At 35.5% G+C, this 14,626-nt stretch overlaps 1 protein-coding gene across 1 annotated transcript in view; it reads right to left on the bottom strand.

The window, feature by feature from the left end:
- LOC149830463 (uncharacterized protein At2g24330-like) overlaps positions 1-7,008 on the bottom strand; it is a 53,353-nt gene extending 46,345 nt beyond the window's left edge. Inside the window, exons 1-3 of the mRNA XM_090016527.1 lie at positions 6,921-7,008; positions 4,699-4,971; positions 3,481-3,625 (exon numbers count right to left, since the gene is read on the bottom strand). Coding sequence (XP_089872653.1) covers positions 3,481-3,625; positions 4,699-4,968 — 415 coding nt within the window. The 5' untranslated portion in view covers positions 4,969-4,971; positions 6,921-7,008. The remainder of the gene's footprint in view (positions 1-3,480; positions 3,626-4,698; positions 4,972-6,920) is intronic.
- Positions 7,009-14,626: the final 7,618 nt, after the last annotated feature.

Here is a 14,626-nt window from a genome sequence, read left to right as displayed (position 1 = left end):
ACTTGGTTTAAACTTTATTATAAAATGGCAATCCGTTTCAATGTGGTTAGTTTTTTCATGATAAACTGGATCAGATGCAATTTGAATGGTGATTTTATTATCACAAAATAAAGGGATAGGTGAATCAAGCCTAATCTTTAACTCTGAAAGGAGAGATCTCAACCATAAATCTTCACGATACCATGAGCCATAGCTCGATACTCGACTTCTGCACTTGACGTAACCACAACAGTTTGTTTCTTACTTTTCCATGAAACTAGGCTCCCACCAACCAAAGAACAGTGGCCCGAAGCATATCTTCAATATTCAACAGCTCCTGCCCAGTCTGCATCCACATATATATGATTATTGAAGTGACCATGGTTAGCATATAAAATTCCTCTTCTTGGATTTTGCTTTAGGTATCTCATGATGCAATATATTGTATTTGTATTAGGTTTTGAAGGCCCATGTATAAATCTACTCACCACAACCATTGCATAAGAAATATCAGGTTGAGTGATAGTAAGATAAGTTTAACCACTATTCTTTGATATTTTGCCACATCTTCAATTTTTGTCATCTTCGTACAATCTCAACTTGTGATTTGGATCTATTGGTGTATCTACTGTTTTGAATCCAAGTATTCCTGCTTCCTCCAACAAATTAAGCACATACTTTCTTTAGGACAACATTATACCTTTCTTATCTCAACACTTCAATCCCCCAAAAATAATGTAGAGGGCCAAGATCCTTGACATCAAATTCCTTATAAAGATGATTTTTCAGTTTCTAAATTTCTTCTATTTTATCTCCAGCTATCATAATATCATCAACATAAATAATAAGAATTCACAATTTCTTCTCACCTTTCGTAAAGAGGGTATGATCACTAGTGCCTTTCTTATAACCAAATTGGATAATGGTCATGTTGAATCCCTCAAACCAAAATCTTGGTGATTGCTTCAAACCATAAACAGATTTCTTCAATCTACAAACTTCATTCTTCCCATTGGATACATTGAACCATGTAGGAAAGGTCATATATATTTCCTCATTCAAATGAACTTGCTTTTTTACATCAAGCGGGTGTAGTGACTCTTATTGATATCAATTTAGCCACTGGAGCAAAATTTTCTTGATAATCTACTCCATAGAGTTGACTATACCCTTCAGCCACCAAATGTGCCATGTACCTTTCAGTGGATCCATTTGCCTTATACTTGAGCATGTACACTCATTTGCACCCACTTGGGCTTCTTTCTGGTAATGGTACCACTTCCCATGTTTGATTTTTTTCTAGTGCATTCATCTCTTAGGTCCTAGCTTCTCACCACTTAGGATGTCTCATCGCGGCATCCAGAGACGGACCCAGAAACTTTTATTGGGGGGTTGGCCAAACATAAACAAAAAATGTATAGTATCAAGATAGGGGAGCCAAAGCATGAATAAGAAATACGCAAAATTGAAGATTAAATTAATATATAAAAAGTACAATCAATATCCGTTCCATGTTAACAAAATATAAACAAAAGAAAAGGCAAAAAATAATTATTTCGCAATATTTCACTTTTCAACTCAATTAACTAACAAAATGGAACCCGCCATTCTTTAATATCCTAAAAATCTTCTATAATTGAATTTGTACTAAATTTAGATGCAGTTTCTCTTTCAATGTATAACATCAAAGCATCCGTTAGAAACTCGTTTTCAATTTTGTTTCGAAGCTTAGTTTTGATAATATTCATAGCTGAAAATGTTTGTTCTGTAGTTGCAGTAGAAATAGGAAGAGTAAGCACAAGTACAACCACCCGAAAAACAAGTTGATAGATTCTTGATTTATTGGTGCTAACCAACCATTGGCACAAATCAGAAATATTTGACAATCTCTGAAATTCTGAATCTTGAACTACATTACTCTGATAATGGTGAAGTTATAATTCTAATCGTTCCTTTTCAAAATCTGCAAAATCTCGCGGATAAAACTCTTTTACCAGCTGACAAATATAATGCAGATAAAACTCTTTTAGAACCAATGATACTTGTCAGTTGGTAAAAGAGTTTTATCTGCAAGATTGTGCGAATTTTGAAAAATAATGATAGGAACCAGAACTTCACCATTATCAAAGTAATGTAGTTCAAGATTCAGAATTTCAAAGATTATCAAATATTTCTGATTTGTGACAATGGTTGGTTAGCACCAACAAATCAAGAATCTATCAACTTGTTTTTCGGGTGGTTGTACTTGTGCTTACTCTTCCTATTTCTACTGCAACAACAGAACGGGCATTTTCAACTATGAATATTATCAAAACTAGGCTTTAAAACAAAATTGAAAATGAGTTTCTGAGGGATGCTTTGATGTTATACATTGAAAGAGAAATTGCATCTAAATTTAGTACATATTCAATTATAGAAGATTTTCAAGATATTAAAAAACGTCGGGTTCCATTTTGTTAGCTGATTGAGTTAAAATGTAAAATATTAAGAAACAATTATTTTTTGCCTTTTCTTTTGTTTATATTTTGTTAACATAGACCGAATATTGATTGTACTTTTTATATATTAATTTAATCTTCAATTTTGTATATTTTTTATTCATGCTTTGGCTCTCTTATCTTGATATTGTATATTTCTTGTTTATGTTTGCCCCCCCACCCTCCACACAAATAAAAGTTTCTGGGTCCGTCCCTATTTGTATCTGTCCAAGTGTCTTCTCGTCTCAGATGAAAAAGGATTAGAAAAAATGGTAATTGAAACACCAAATACTCCATCTTTATTTTTTCTCATAAATTTGGCATTGTCTTTTGCAAATCCCCAAAAGGATACAAGGCATATTCTTGTGCCAGATGATAACTCCAAAAGTTATCATGAACGATCAAAATATAAGGTCAGTTGTAATAAGTGGCCATCACAGGAAGAACGAACATACCAAAACAGTCCAAGCATTGATCTTGAGCTTGACCATTTCCCACTGTACTCTTTATAACCATCAATCCATCATCCATGAGAAGCCTTAGATTCAAATTCCTGCACCTATGCTCATGGCATAAGGATTGTGATGGTTTGTTTGTCATGACTATGTCAATGACTCATGGTACATATGGATTTTCACTTTTCTTTTCCCAAGCTGTTTTTTCTTTACATTCTGTCTTGATCACATTGATGTGCCAACAAGGGAAACAGTCCATCTCAAAGAATATATTTACCAAACCTATGTGGTTTCTCGATCTCCACATGTTGATAAAAGGAAAAAAATGAATAAAGAGATAAAAGCGTCTTTTGAAAAAACATTGGATTCATATAACATTCTATAAAACATTGCAAGAACAAAAGAAATGAAAATCTAAAACCAAACATGGAAATGATAAACCATTTAGTTAAGCTGCTGGTCTTCTTTTCCTTCTACATGCAGAAAATGGTAAAAATGGTAATTCAAGACTACTTGAGAAGAAAAGAAAATCCTAAGACAAATCTCTGAAAAGTAGATTTCTGCCTTACACATCCTTGTACAGCTGGAAAGTGTTGAGTAAATAGCAGCTGCCAAACCAGGAACAGCAAATACAGGCAACACCCTTAGCGCTCTCATCTTCCAGTTTAGATCCAATGATCGTGTTGTCATGATTGCATAAACCAGAGCAGCAGCCTAAGAAGCATTAATTGAAATAAGCAATCTGTCTTGGATTTAAGTTATTTACATACAAATGTAGTTCTATATGCACTAGAAAAACATGAGATAGTAGCACTCTCCAAACTACTCAGAAAATGAAATACTAATGCTCTTGCAGGTAAAAATGAACAAGGAAAAGCTGATCATAATAAAAATTGAAGCGTTACAAAAAAGTTGAATTTTCACAGGTCGCATGACTGAAAAAAACAATCACATGAAAGGGATACATGAATATATTGTATTTGATATTAAGATTTTACGAGTTTAAAACCATTGGCAAAAAGTAAGGAACTCCAGATATGAGAAACTGTCCTTCACAAGTAGCATGATTTTATGCACACACACACAAGAGAAAATGAAAATGCTGTGTCTAATTGAGTGCACCATGTCGGTGATATGATAGCAATATACTAGCATTTTTCAGCAGTATCTAGTGTTAGTTTGACCAAAAACTGATGGAGTGGCACCAACCTTGTGCCTATCAAAGGAATGGGTTTTGTTTGGTAAAAAAAGGAGTCTAACACCAATCCATCTATTGGTACCAAGGACATTAGCAAAAATGAGAGAGAGAGAGAGCATGCATATGTGTGTGTGCATAATTGGCCATATCACGTCCGTGGTACACTAACATTTTATGGTACTTTCAATAATTGGATTAGCCCAAACTGGTGGATGGCAGCAGCCATATTCGGTCAAAGGAATGAATTTTACTTAGTCGAACTGAGTCTCAAATCAACTATTTATTGATACCAACGGTATCCAAATAAATGGGTGTGCTGTAAATGAAATGATGTCTCCCATCACCACCATCACTGAAGCAGGTAGAGCATGCAGGCAGTCATGCATGCTTGCAGAATAATTACCTATGTGTGTTGCACACTCGAGCATACAGAATCATCATGTGTGCGTGTGTCTGTACTTGTGCATCTGTGTGTATGTCAAAATTCATAAAATTGTTAGTTAACATAATACATGCATTTTCCAATAAAAATGTGCATCACAGATGTTCAAGACATAGTGCCGTCAGATTGATAGGGATCGGTTGCTACCTCCAAAAGCACTGAGTAAATAATAATATTCCTGGCCGCAGATCGCCAACTTTGAGCCCTCCTCTTCATCCTTGAATGAACAGAAGCTTCTTCTTTGGACAAATATTGCAACTTCTTCTCAAAGTCATCTCCACCCCTATTGAAAATTCCATGCCAAATGCGAGACAGGATTCCTTTCCTTGGTTGAGTTGTAGCTTGATCATTCTTTTTACTATTAGAAGCAGTTAAATGTTCGACAGCAGGCTGCTTATCACCGGCATCATCAGCCATTTCCTACACCAAACAATGAAAACATTGAAGCTGTTGAGCAGTTGAAATCCCTTTCTGTACAAATACGTAGCAAGTATCTCTCAAAGACAAACAAAGTATATGTGTACATCGATTGTAAGGCATGAGACTATGTCACATGGACATTTAGCATGTGTATCCCGTGTCGATATGACATGACACTCGGACACTTCATAGATACGATATGACGCTTCATGGACACAGTCAAACAAGTTTTATGCACAGTCAACATTGTGTCATTAACTTTATCTATTCTTTTTATGATCTTTTTACTTATTTCATATTCACTTGAGTTCTTTTTCTTTAAAAATTTGTCATCAATTACATTACATTTCAATTTCAACTTAGCTTCATTATTTGATGTTCCTAATTATAGTGATTTAGAATTGTTATTTTACACATGCACACACACATACATTTATATGTGTCTACAGCTAGGGATGGCAGTGGACTAGGGGAAAGCGGGGCCCCGCCCCGCCTCGCCCCGTTTGGACCGGGGATGAAGGGTATGAAACGGGGATGGAGGTGGGGACGAAGGTTAAAATCCATCCCCGTTCGGGGATGGAGGCGGGGATGGACGTACACTTTTCCCCACCCCACCCCGTCCCCGCCATGATCCCCGCCTCGTCCCCGCCCCAACCCGTCCCCATCACTTTTCCCCACAATATCCCCGCCCCGCCCCGCCCCGCCCCGCCTCATCCCCGTTTGAACCGGGGATGGAGGACATGAAATGGGGATGAAGGCGGGGGTGGAGGTTAAAATCCATCCCTGCCGGGGATGGAGGCGGGGATGGAGGTTCTAATCTTGAGGCGGGGTGGGGGTGGAGACCTTGTCCCCCACCCCGCCCCACTGCCATCCCTATCTACGGCCATGTCCTCATGTCCTAATTTTTTAAAATGATCGAATTGTCCAAAGCGTATCTGCATCATATCCCGCTCTTGTATCCATATCTATGTGACATAGGCATGAGATGGGTGAAAAAATGCATGTCAATAGCTTGTCATTAGTGCTAACACTCGTAATCATGTTCATTGCATATCATGTCATCCAAAAGCCGCTGAACATAGATGCAGTTGTAGAAGGAAACTTCAATTCTTCATTTTAGGTCAAAACACTAAAGCATCCATTTCTCGAAAAGACAGCAAAAAAATGCCCATTTAGGCCATATAACAAAAAAAATCTCAAGAGTCCTCAATGGCGCTAGAGCGCCATACCATCCACATGCCCAAGAATGATCCTAATTCTGTTGAAATTGCAACTCTTTTGTAAGATCCCATTCCGAAAAGTACCCATGCATTAACCATTATTTAGTTAGAATTCCACTACTCTTCCCGTCAATGAATAAACAAGTCATGATATAACTTTTCTATTAAGTAATGAACTTCAAAACTAAGTTGGTACTCACAGGGTATACCAGGAAACGCAAACATCAGTGAGAATTTTCCACGAATTGAAGAGATTTAAGTTATTCAGATTTATGGACACCAATCAAAATCAATGTAGTTGACGCCCTGAGTCAGATTGAGTGAAACGGAGTGATCCCATCCAAGTTTTACAGTTTCAACGATGTAACTCGATTGCGGTTAATGTTGGTCATGAAGAATCGCATCGCTATCGACCAAATAGACGCTGGCAGCAGAATATATAACCCGATATATGCAGTGAAGGGTAGCAACTTACAAGAAACAATTCGGCAAGCATAATTAAATAAGTTCAAACAAAGAAAAAAAGAAACCCCAAAAAACAAGTGCAAAACTCTCTACCCTTCAGCACCATCTGCGCCTCTGAGAGAACAGATGCCCCAAAATTGGCTCTGATCTTGGGGAATTCCTGTTGGTTCGTCGATGGACTCGGCAGAAACGGAGACCAAAGAAAAGAGAAAGAAAGAAAATAATACATTTGGGGTATCGCTCAATTGAGAGAGAGAGAGAGACCTTCTATTCTTGCCTTCCTCCTCGCCCTTCTTCTTCTGCTTCCGCGGCACACACACAGAGAGAGAGAGAGAGCACAGGGTAAGCAAAATGGACTTTGGTTGCCCGCTTTGCACCTCCTTTGTAGGGACGGACACGGAAAGGATCGGTTCAAATTAAAAATATATAAGAAAACATATAATTTATAAGAAAAAATTTAACAATAAATAAATGTATAAAAAAATATAAATATCAAGATAATAACATGATAATATCATAGAATATATTATATTTTTAGAGATTATATCATTTTTTGAAAACGTGGCGACAAGATCATGAAAGTTTTAAAAAAATGTCTCATATTTGTGAATATGATTTGCATGTTCAGGTCGAAGTGTCCTAGTTTTCAAATAGTGACATAATATTAGTGATATTGTTACAATTTTGCAATAATTATGTTATTTAGTCACCCACGGAAGTATTATATTTTTAAATTATCACAATATTATTGTTTTAACAAAAAATAACAAATTTATCATGATATTTTTGTTTTTAGCAGCTATTTCTTAGGAAAAATGGGTTGTATTTTTATGTGCTCTTAAATTTATTATTCCCTTTTACATATTTTTGTTTCTAATTTATTTATTTTGTTTATGTCTTTTTATGACAAAAATCTGACAGAACAAAAAAAATCCAATTTCTGACAAGAATTTTGTCCGTCATATTTTTCATTTTCAACTTTTGTTACTATGAGAGTGGCGACTCTCTGGGGTCAAGGGGTAAACCTACGGAGTTTTACGTGACCTTAAGTACGGCAGGCAGATCCAGCGGAGCTAGGTCTTTGATCTTTGGGGGTGGTTTCTTCATATAAATATCAAAAACAAAAAATTGTTATTATTTATATAACTTGACTGTGGCCTGGTCTTACTGAATCCATGTTCGGGTTCAGAATTTCAGGGCCGAGCCCGCGTCGACTTCCTATGCAAAATCTTGTTTATAGACCCACTTTTACAGGGTCCATTATTCACTAGGCCAAGATCCAACCTTGATCCGAGTTCTCATCTTTAGATCCATATTTGTTTTAGACCCAAACACTGAAACGGGTTTTGTTTGGTCAGATCTCATGGAGATCCACTCCCAATGACAATCATTTGAATAGAATCTGGATCTGAATCAGGTCCAACCCATTTCAGTTTTACTACAAAAGATGATGCATTGTTTCTATCCATCTCACCCCATGATACTATTGTGATCCCCAGATCCAACCTGCATCAGATCCCTATTTCTGAATCTGAATGTGATCTTTTGGAGCAGGACTATGGTCCACAGCAGGAAGGGCTAGACCTGATCCCAGACAACCATGGTCCATCTCAGAATTGCCCTGTTTCACACACACACACACACACACACACACACACACTATTAAAACCTCTCTCATTTTCTCAACACTCTACAAGTAAGTCATCTTTATCATCATCGTCAGGCTTTAATCAAACTACCTAAGATCCACTTTATGAATCTTACTTAGCTGCATTCACTCCATTATATTTTACTAGAAACAGATTAAACTCCGCTGGCACAGGGGTGTGTCTGTAGCTTTCAAAGGTGGGCCAGTAAGGCAGGGTGAGCGTGGCGCGTCGCCCGAGGTTTTTCCTCGCTTTGGTGAGGGTTCCTTGTCGCCAGAGAAATAAAATATTTTACTAGAAAATGACCTGTCCTTACAAATGAGCCACATGCAGGGCACACACAGTCCAAACATGAACAAATCAAGTACTGCTAGACATGCATAAGCGCCATCAACATCACCATTGCCTTGGTTAACATAATATATTTTAGTTGGGCAATTAGGTTGTGGTGTAACTACTTAAATGGGTGAATTTTTAAATGTTTTCTCAAAAGAAATAGTAAATGTTGACAAGCATGCATCCAATTTAGAATCGTTTTTTATGGTAGGATATGTGGGTAGGACGCCCGTCTCTCTCTCTCAGGATCCCATATAAATAGCTTTACTAACTTCTCCCTCTGTAACTCTCAGCAGAAACCCCATAGAAATAGCTTTTCTAATCTCTCTCTAGGTTAACTAAAGTACATTCTAACCACAAATAATTTAACAAAAATGACACTAAAAACTACCAAGGCAATTTTTTGTCATTTTATAAAAGTTGTGTGATGAGGGTTTATTAAAGACATTCTGCACACCAACTCACCTTTGTCATTTTGAAAACATTATAGCACAACTAATTTTTTGTTCACTAATTCCCCTTAATCGCTCCTTTATAAGTAATATAGATATAGATATCTCCCTTAGCAGCTTTTCTTCCAAGTCTCAATTGTCTTCTTTATTAGCTAGTTACTTTTAAGGCTCTGTTTGGGTGCGCCAAGATTGGATGGGGATTTGGAGTCCAAGAATTTGGAAATTCAAGAGTCCAAAATGGTAGAGATGGCCTATTCCATTTGCATGTTTCCACACACCCTTTGGAATTTGTGCATAGATTTGCCGCTTTACCTTCATGTTTTTTGGAAAAAAAGAAAAAGGAAAGTTGGTGCTGAAGTTGTGAAAGTTGGACAATTGTGGTATGTGATCGTAAATGTGTTGGATGTAGATCAAGTCTCGATGGATGGGTTACTTCAGCATCATTGCTCCTTATATTAAGATATTGGCTTGAGACAGTTACTCTACCTCTTCTTACCCTAAAAAGCAAGGTCACCTTGCATCATTGAACTAATAACTATATTTCAGCTAATCTTGCCTCCTTCATGTAGGATCCGATGCTAGATGCGCGGAAGCGATGTAGAGATGCAAACTCGGGGTTTTGGGCATACACTGATGCAGTAAATCGCCACACACAGTTGGCTTTAAATCACACCCTCTCAACATTTTTTATTTTTGTAAGTTTTATAATTCTTTCTATAATTCTCTATATCTGAATCTGGCCTCTAAGGCCACTTTTATCACAGTGAAAGGGGGTTGGATTAGGGTCATGTCCAATGGAGAAATGTCCCTTCACCCCAAGGGTTCCCCTTAACCAGTCTTTGTAATTATGTACTTTCAATGTATATTGCTTATCTGTATTTTACTTCTTATTTTTATTTTTGTAGTTAATTGTTTCAGGCTTGTTGGCCTGTAACATGAGAGCACACAACCGTTGGAATCATATTCCAATGGTTGTCTTATGGCCATATTACCTTACATCTCTCACTTGGTCATAAGGGACAACCTATATTGCCAAGCTTTATTCCCTAAATGACTTATGTGTTGGCAAACATTCTTGAGTAGTACTTTGTTTACACGTTTTCAATGGACTTGTAAAAACCTTCTCAATTTCCGCCTTGGTTAATGGATTTGCCACCATAACACCTGAAGAAACATAATCAACTGTTATCTCATTTTTCATAAGCAAATCATGTACATATTAATATTTGACTTCAATATGCTTACTCTTAGAGCTATTTGCTCATATATGAAACAAATGTATAGCAGCTTTATTATCATAATAAATTTGAACCGGATCTTTTGGAATATCCAATTTCAAATCAATTAGGAAATGATTTATTCAAACACTAAAAGTGACCACCATATTACAGGCCATATATTCAGTTTCTTGGATATGTTGTGCTACACACCCTTGTTTCTTGCATGACCATGCAACTGCCTCACCTCCTAAAATAAATACACAACTAGGGATGAATTTTTCTTTATTTATATCACTAGCAAAATCTGTATCAGAATAACCCATAAGCATTAGCCTATCTGCGTGATAGCATAGCTTGAGTTCTTTAATTTCCTTTAGATAACAAAAAAATTCTTTCACTACCTCCTAATGAAGGAGCCTAGGATTGCTCTAGTATCTACTTACTAGACTCACAACAAAGCTTATATCAGGTCTAGTGCAAAGCATAGTATACATCAGGCTTCAAATTTCTTGAGCATAAAGAACATCTAATTTCTCTTGTTCATCTTTTGGACAATCATTCTTACTTAATCTTAAACCTTTAATCACAGGAGTACCCTTTGCCTTAGTACTTTTCATTCTAAATCTCTTTAGAATATGATTAAGATATTTTTCTTGACTAAATATAACAATCTTAATTTTTTATCTCTTTGAATTTTTATTCTAAGAATATATGAGGCTTCACCCATATTCTTCATTTCAAATCGAGAACTTAACCAAGACTTAATCTCATTTATCATGTCTATGTCATTTTCTGTTATTAATATATTATCAACATAGAGAGACAAAACAGTAAACTTACTCCCACTTTTTTTGGCATATACTCAGTGATCCAAATTGTTTGCCGCATAACCCAACTTAGATATGGCCTTATAAAATGTCAAGTACCATTGCTTAAGCCTATACAAGGATTTATTCAACTTGTATAATTTATCCTCTTGACTTTCAATTTTAAAGTCTTCAGCTTGTTGTATAAATATGGTTTTCTTTAATTCACCATTCAAGAAAGTTGTTTTCATATCCATTTGATATAGGTCAAGATCAAAATAAATTACCAGTGCCAAAATCATACGAATAGAAGTCAATTTTTCTATAAGAGAATAAGTTTTATCATAATTTATACCCTCACATTGAGAATAGTCTTTCACAACTAATCTTGCCTTGAACTTATAAATATTTTCATCAGCCTTGAGTTTCTTTTTGAGAACCCACTTACTACCAATTGCCTCAAAATTCTTAGGCAAAGTAGTCAGTTCTAAAACTTTATTCTTTTCTATGGAGTCCAACTCATCTCTCATTGCCTCTACTCAAAGTTTAAATTCATTAGAGGCAATTGTATCTTTAAAACTTAGGTTATCAAGAGTTTTATCCAAATTCATGAAATAACATAGTTTTTCACTCAAGAAAAGCTAATAATCATTAAGATAAGAGGGAGGAGCTCTTGATATTTTCTGCCCGATCATAGGTTGTGAAGATTGTTGGTCATTCACAAATGGATCCATATGCTCAAACTCTTGATTTGGTACCCCTGAATCATTTATTATATCAAGATGGATTTCATCATCCTCAGGATCAAAACCATATTTTTTATTTTCAATGAATTCCACTTCCCTATTTTCTATCAATTCTTTTTCAGGATTATATAGTCTATAACATTTTGATCTCTTTGGGTACCCCATAAAGATACACTCGATAGTCTTACTATCCAACTTATCCCTTAATTAACTAAGAATTAACACATGTACATGCGACCCCCATTTTCACAAATGCCTTAAATTTGGCTTTCTGCTAGTCCACAATTCATAGGGTATAAAATTTACAACTTTAGAAGAAACTCTATTAAAATATGCATGGCAGTGCTTATAGCTTCTTCCTAAAATTTCTTGAGAAGGCTTGCATGTGACAACATGGATCTTATCATATTCATTAAAGTTCTATTTTTTTTTGCTACATCATTTTGTTGTGGTGTATAAAGCTACATCATTCCTTCTTTTTGCTACACTGTTTTGTTCTATTTATATGCCTTAAACCTTTCTAGACTTTCTGACTTCTTAGAAATTAGATAGATATATTTATACCTCAAATAGTCATCTATGAATGTGTCAAAATATGATTCTCTTTCATCTGTTTCTACTATTAAGGGATCACATATATCTGGATGCATTATAGCTAGCAATTCACATGCTCTACTACCCTTAGAAAATGGTTTCTTAGATATTTTCTCGGATATGCATGGTTTATATTTTTCAAAATCTATATTCTCAAGTGAAGGTAATAACCCTATGCTTAATATTATTTTCATTTTATTTATGTTCACATGCCATATCCTTAAAAGCCATAAATATGCATCCATGACCATTGCACAATCAGTATACCAAAAACATTCATTATATTAATCTTTAAAGGAGTTATATTAAGGTGAAAAAGACCATGATCCACATCATAGTGACCCCTGAGCTTTACTTTTTCACATTTTCCAAATGTAACATACTTCAAAGCCCTTCTTGACAAAGTCTGTTATAGATAAGATGTTCCTTCTCATGAAAGGTACATATAATATATTGGTCAAAAGTAGACTAGTCCCTTCTAATTGAAGCCTATATGATCTTATTCTAACCACATCACTCTAGGTATTATTTTCCATATATACCTTATGGTCTCTTGACTTCAATTCCTTTAGTTTCACAAGTCCTTCCTTAGTCTTGAAAATATGTTGCATTGCCCCTTAGTCAATCCACCAACCTAGGAGGTCACCATATGTGATTAGTGACTCAAATATTACAAACCACTTCACACTTATTTGTTGCTTGCTTTCCTAGATTTTTCCTTCTTGGATTTGTTTGGGTTGTCCCTCTTGAAGTATCCATGTTTTCCACAAGAGAAGCAGGAACCTTTAGTAATTGCTCGTAGATTTTTGTTTTACACAGGCCGACCCTTAAAGCTCTTCATAAATTGTTTAAATGTTGGACCCTTGGGCTTAAGTCCCCGTGAAGGTTCTGGGGAATGATTGTTGTGCATTCATACTTCTTATCCTTATTCATGTGCTTTTGTTCAAAAGCCAATTGCAAAAGGTGCTCAGTTAGGGTGAGACTTTTCTGGTTTAACCTCATGGCTATCGACACCATTTTCCATGATGGAAGGAGGTTGTTCAGTATGGTGGAGATCTATATCCATTCTGGAATAATATTTTTAGCTATGGCTAAATGCTTAGTCATCACCAACATACGATTCACATGGTCAACAACACTCTCAAACTCTTTCATTTTGCATGAATTATACTGCTTTTGGAGATGTATATATATTTCAGAAGTCATGTCATACTTCTCTTTAATCGCCTATATCATTTTCTTGGCGGTGTCAAAGTCTTTGAATACCTGAATGAGGTCATCTTGCATGAATGTGAGGAGAGTGGTTCGAGCAAGCTGATCACCTTCTACAAACCTATTACACACCTTTTTTTCTTTACTGGATGTTTCAGTTAGTGAAGGTTTGGTTTTGTTCAACACGCATAATGTATTATCATACATCAGTAGGTATTCTATTTTTCTCCTCCATATTCCAAAATTAGTTCTATTTAGTTTCTCAATTTTGAAAAGTTCCACCATGATGATGTGATTTGCCATATGCCTAAACAATTTTAGAAGTATTAGGATTAATAGATTTTTCAACTAGAAATTCTATAATTATTCAATAAAGTTTCTTATTTTAGTTTAGACATTCAATAAGTTCAACAAATAATATAAACACAATCAATAAAAGGCTTTAGGGGGTATTTTGTAGGTTAAAGATCCATTTCTATAATTTACAAAAAGCAAAAAAATGGTTTTGCATAATAAAAATAAAACTGAAACACAAAACCGTGTTTCTGTAATTTTTTGAGTTAAACAGAAAGATTAAGTCACCTTTTTATAATTTCAGAAAACAATAACCTCCCTTTTCTAGAAACTATATATCAGAATCCTTATTCTGTAAATCTGTGAAAGTTCCAACCTCTTTCTATTCTTTAAAAAAAAGTAGAGACTGATTTTGAAAAAATGACAAGAAGAGACCCTATCACAAATTTTTTCTAACAGACAGGTATGTTTTTGGAAATTCCAAAAACACAACCTTGGTTTTGAATTTACAATGGTCCTCAATGAAAATAACAAATTTATAAGGACCAAACCTCAAAAACAATTTCCTTTTATATAAATGCTTATAAAAAAAAGGAAAAACAAAAAAGGAGAACCCGATTAGGGTTTCCTCTTTCATTTTTCTAGGAAAATAAAGGAGAGAGAG

The sequence above is a fragment of the Nuphar pumila genome, chromosome 8 (assembly GCF_984573655.1).
Source record: "Nuphar pumila chromosome 8, dmNupPumi1.hap1.1, whole genome shotgun sequence".
Lineage (NCBI taxonomy): Eukaryota > Viridiplantae > Streptophyta > Magnoliopsida > Nymphaeales > Nymphaeaceae > Nuphar > Nuphar pumila.
This window is presented reverse-complemented; position numbering and strand designations above follow the sequence as displayed.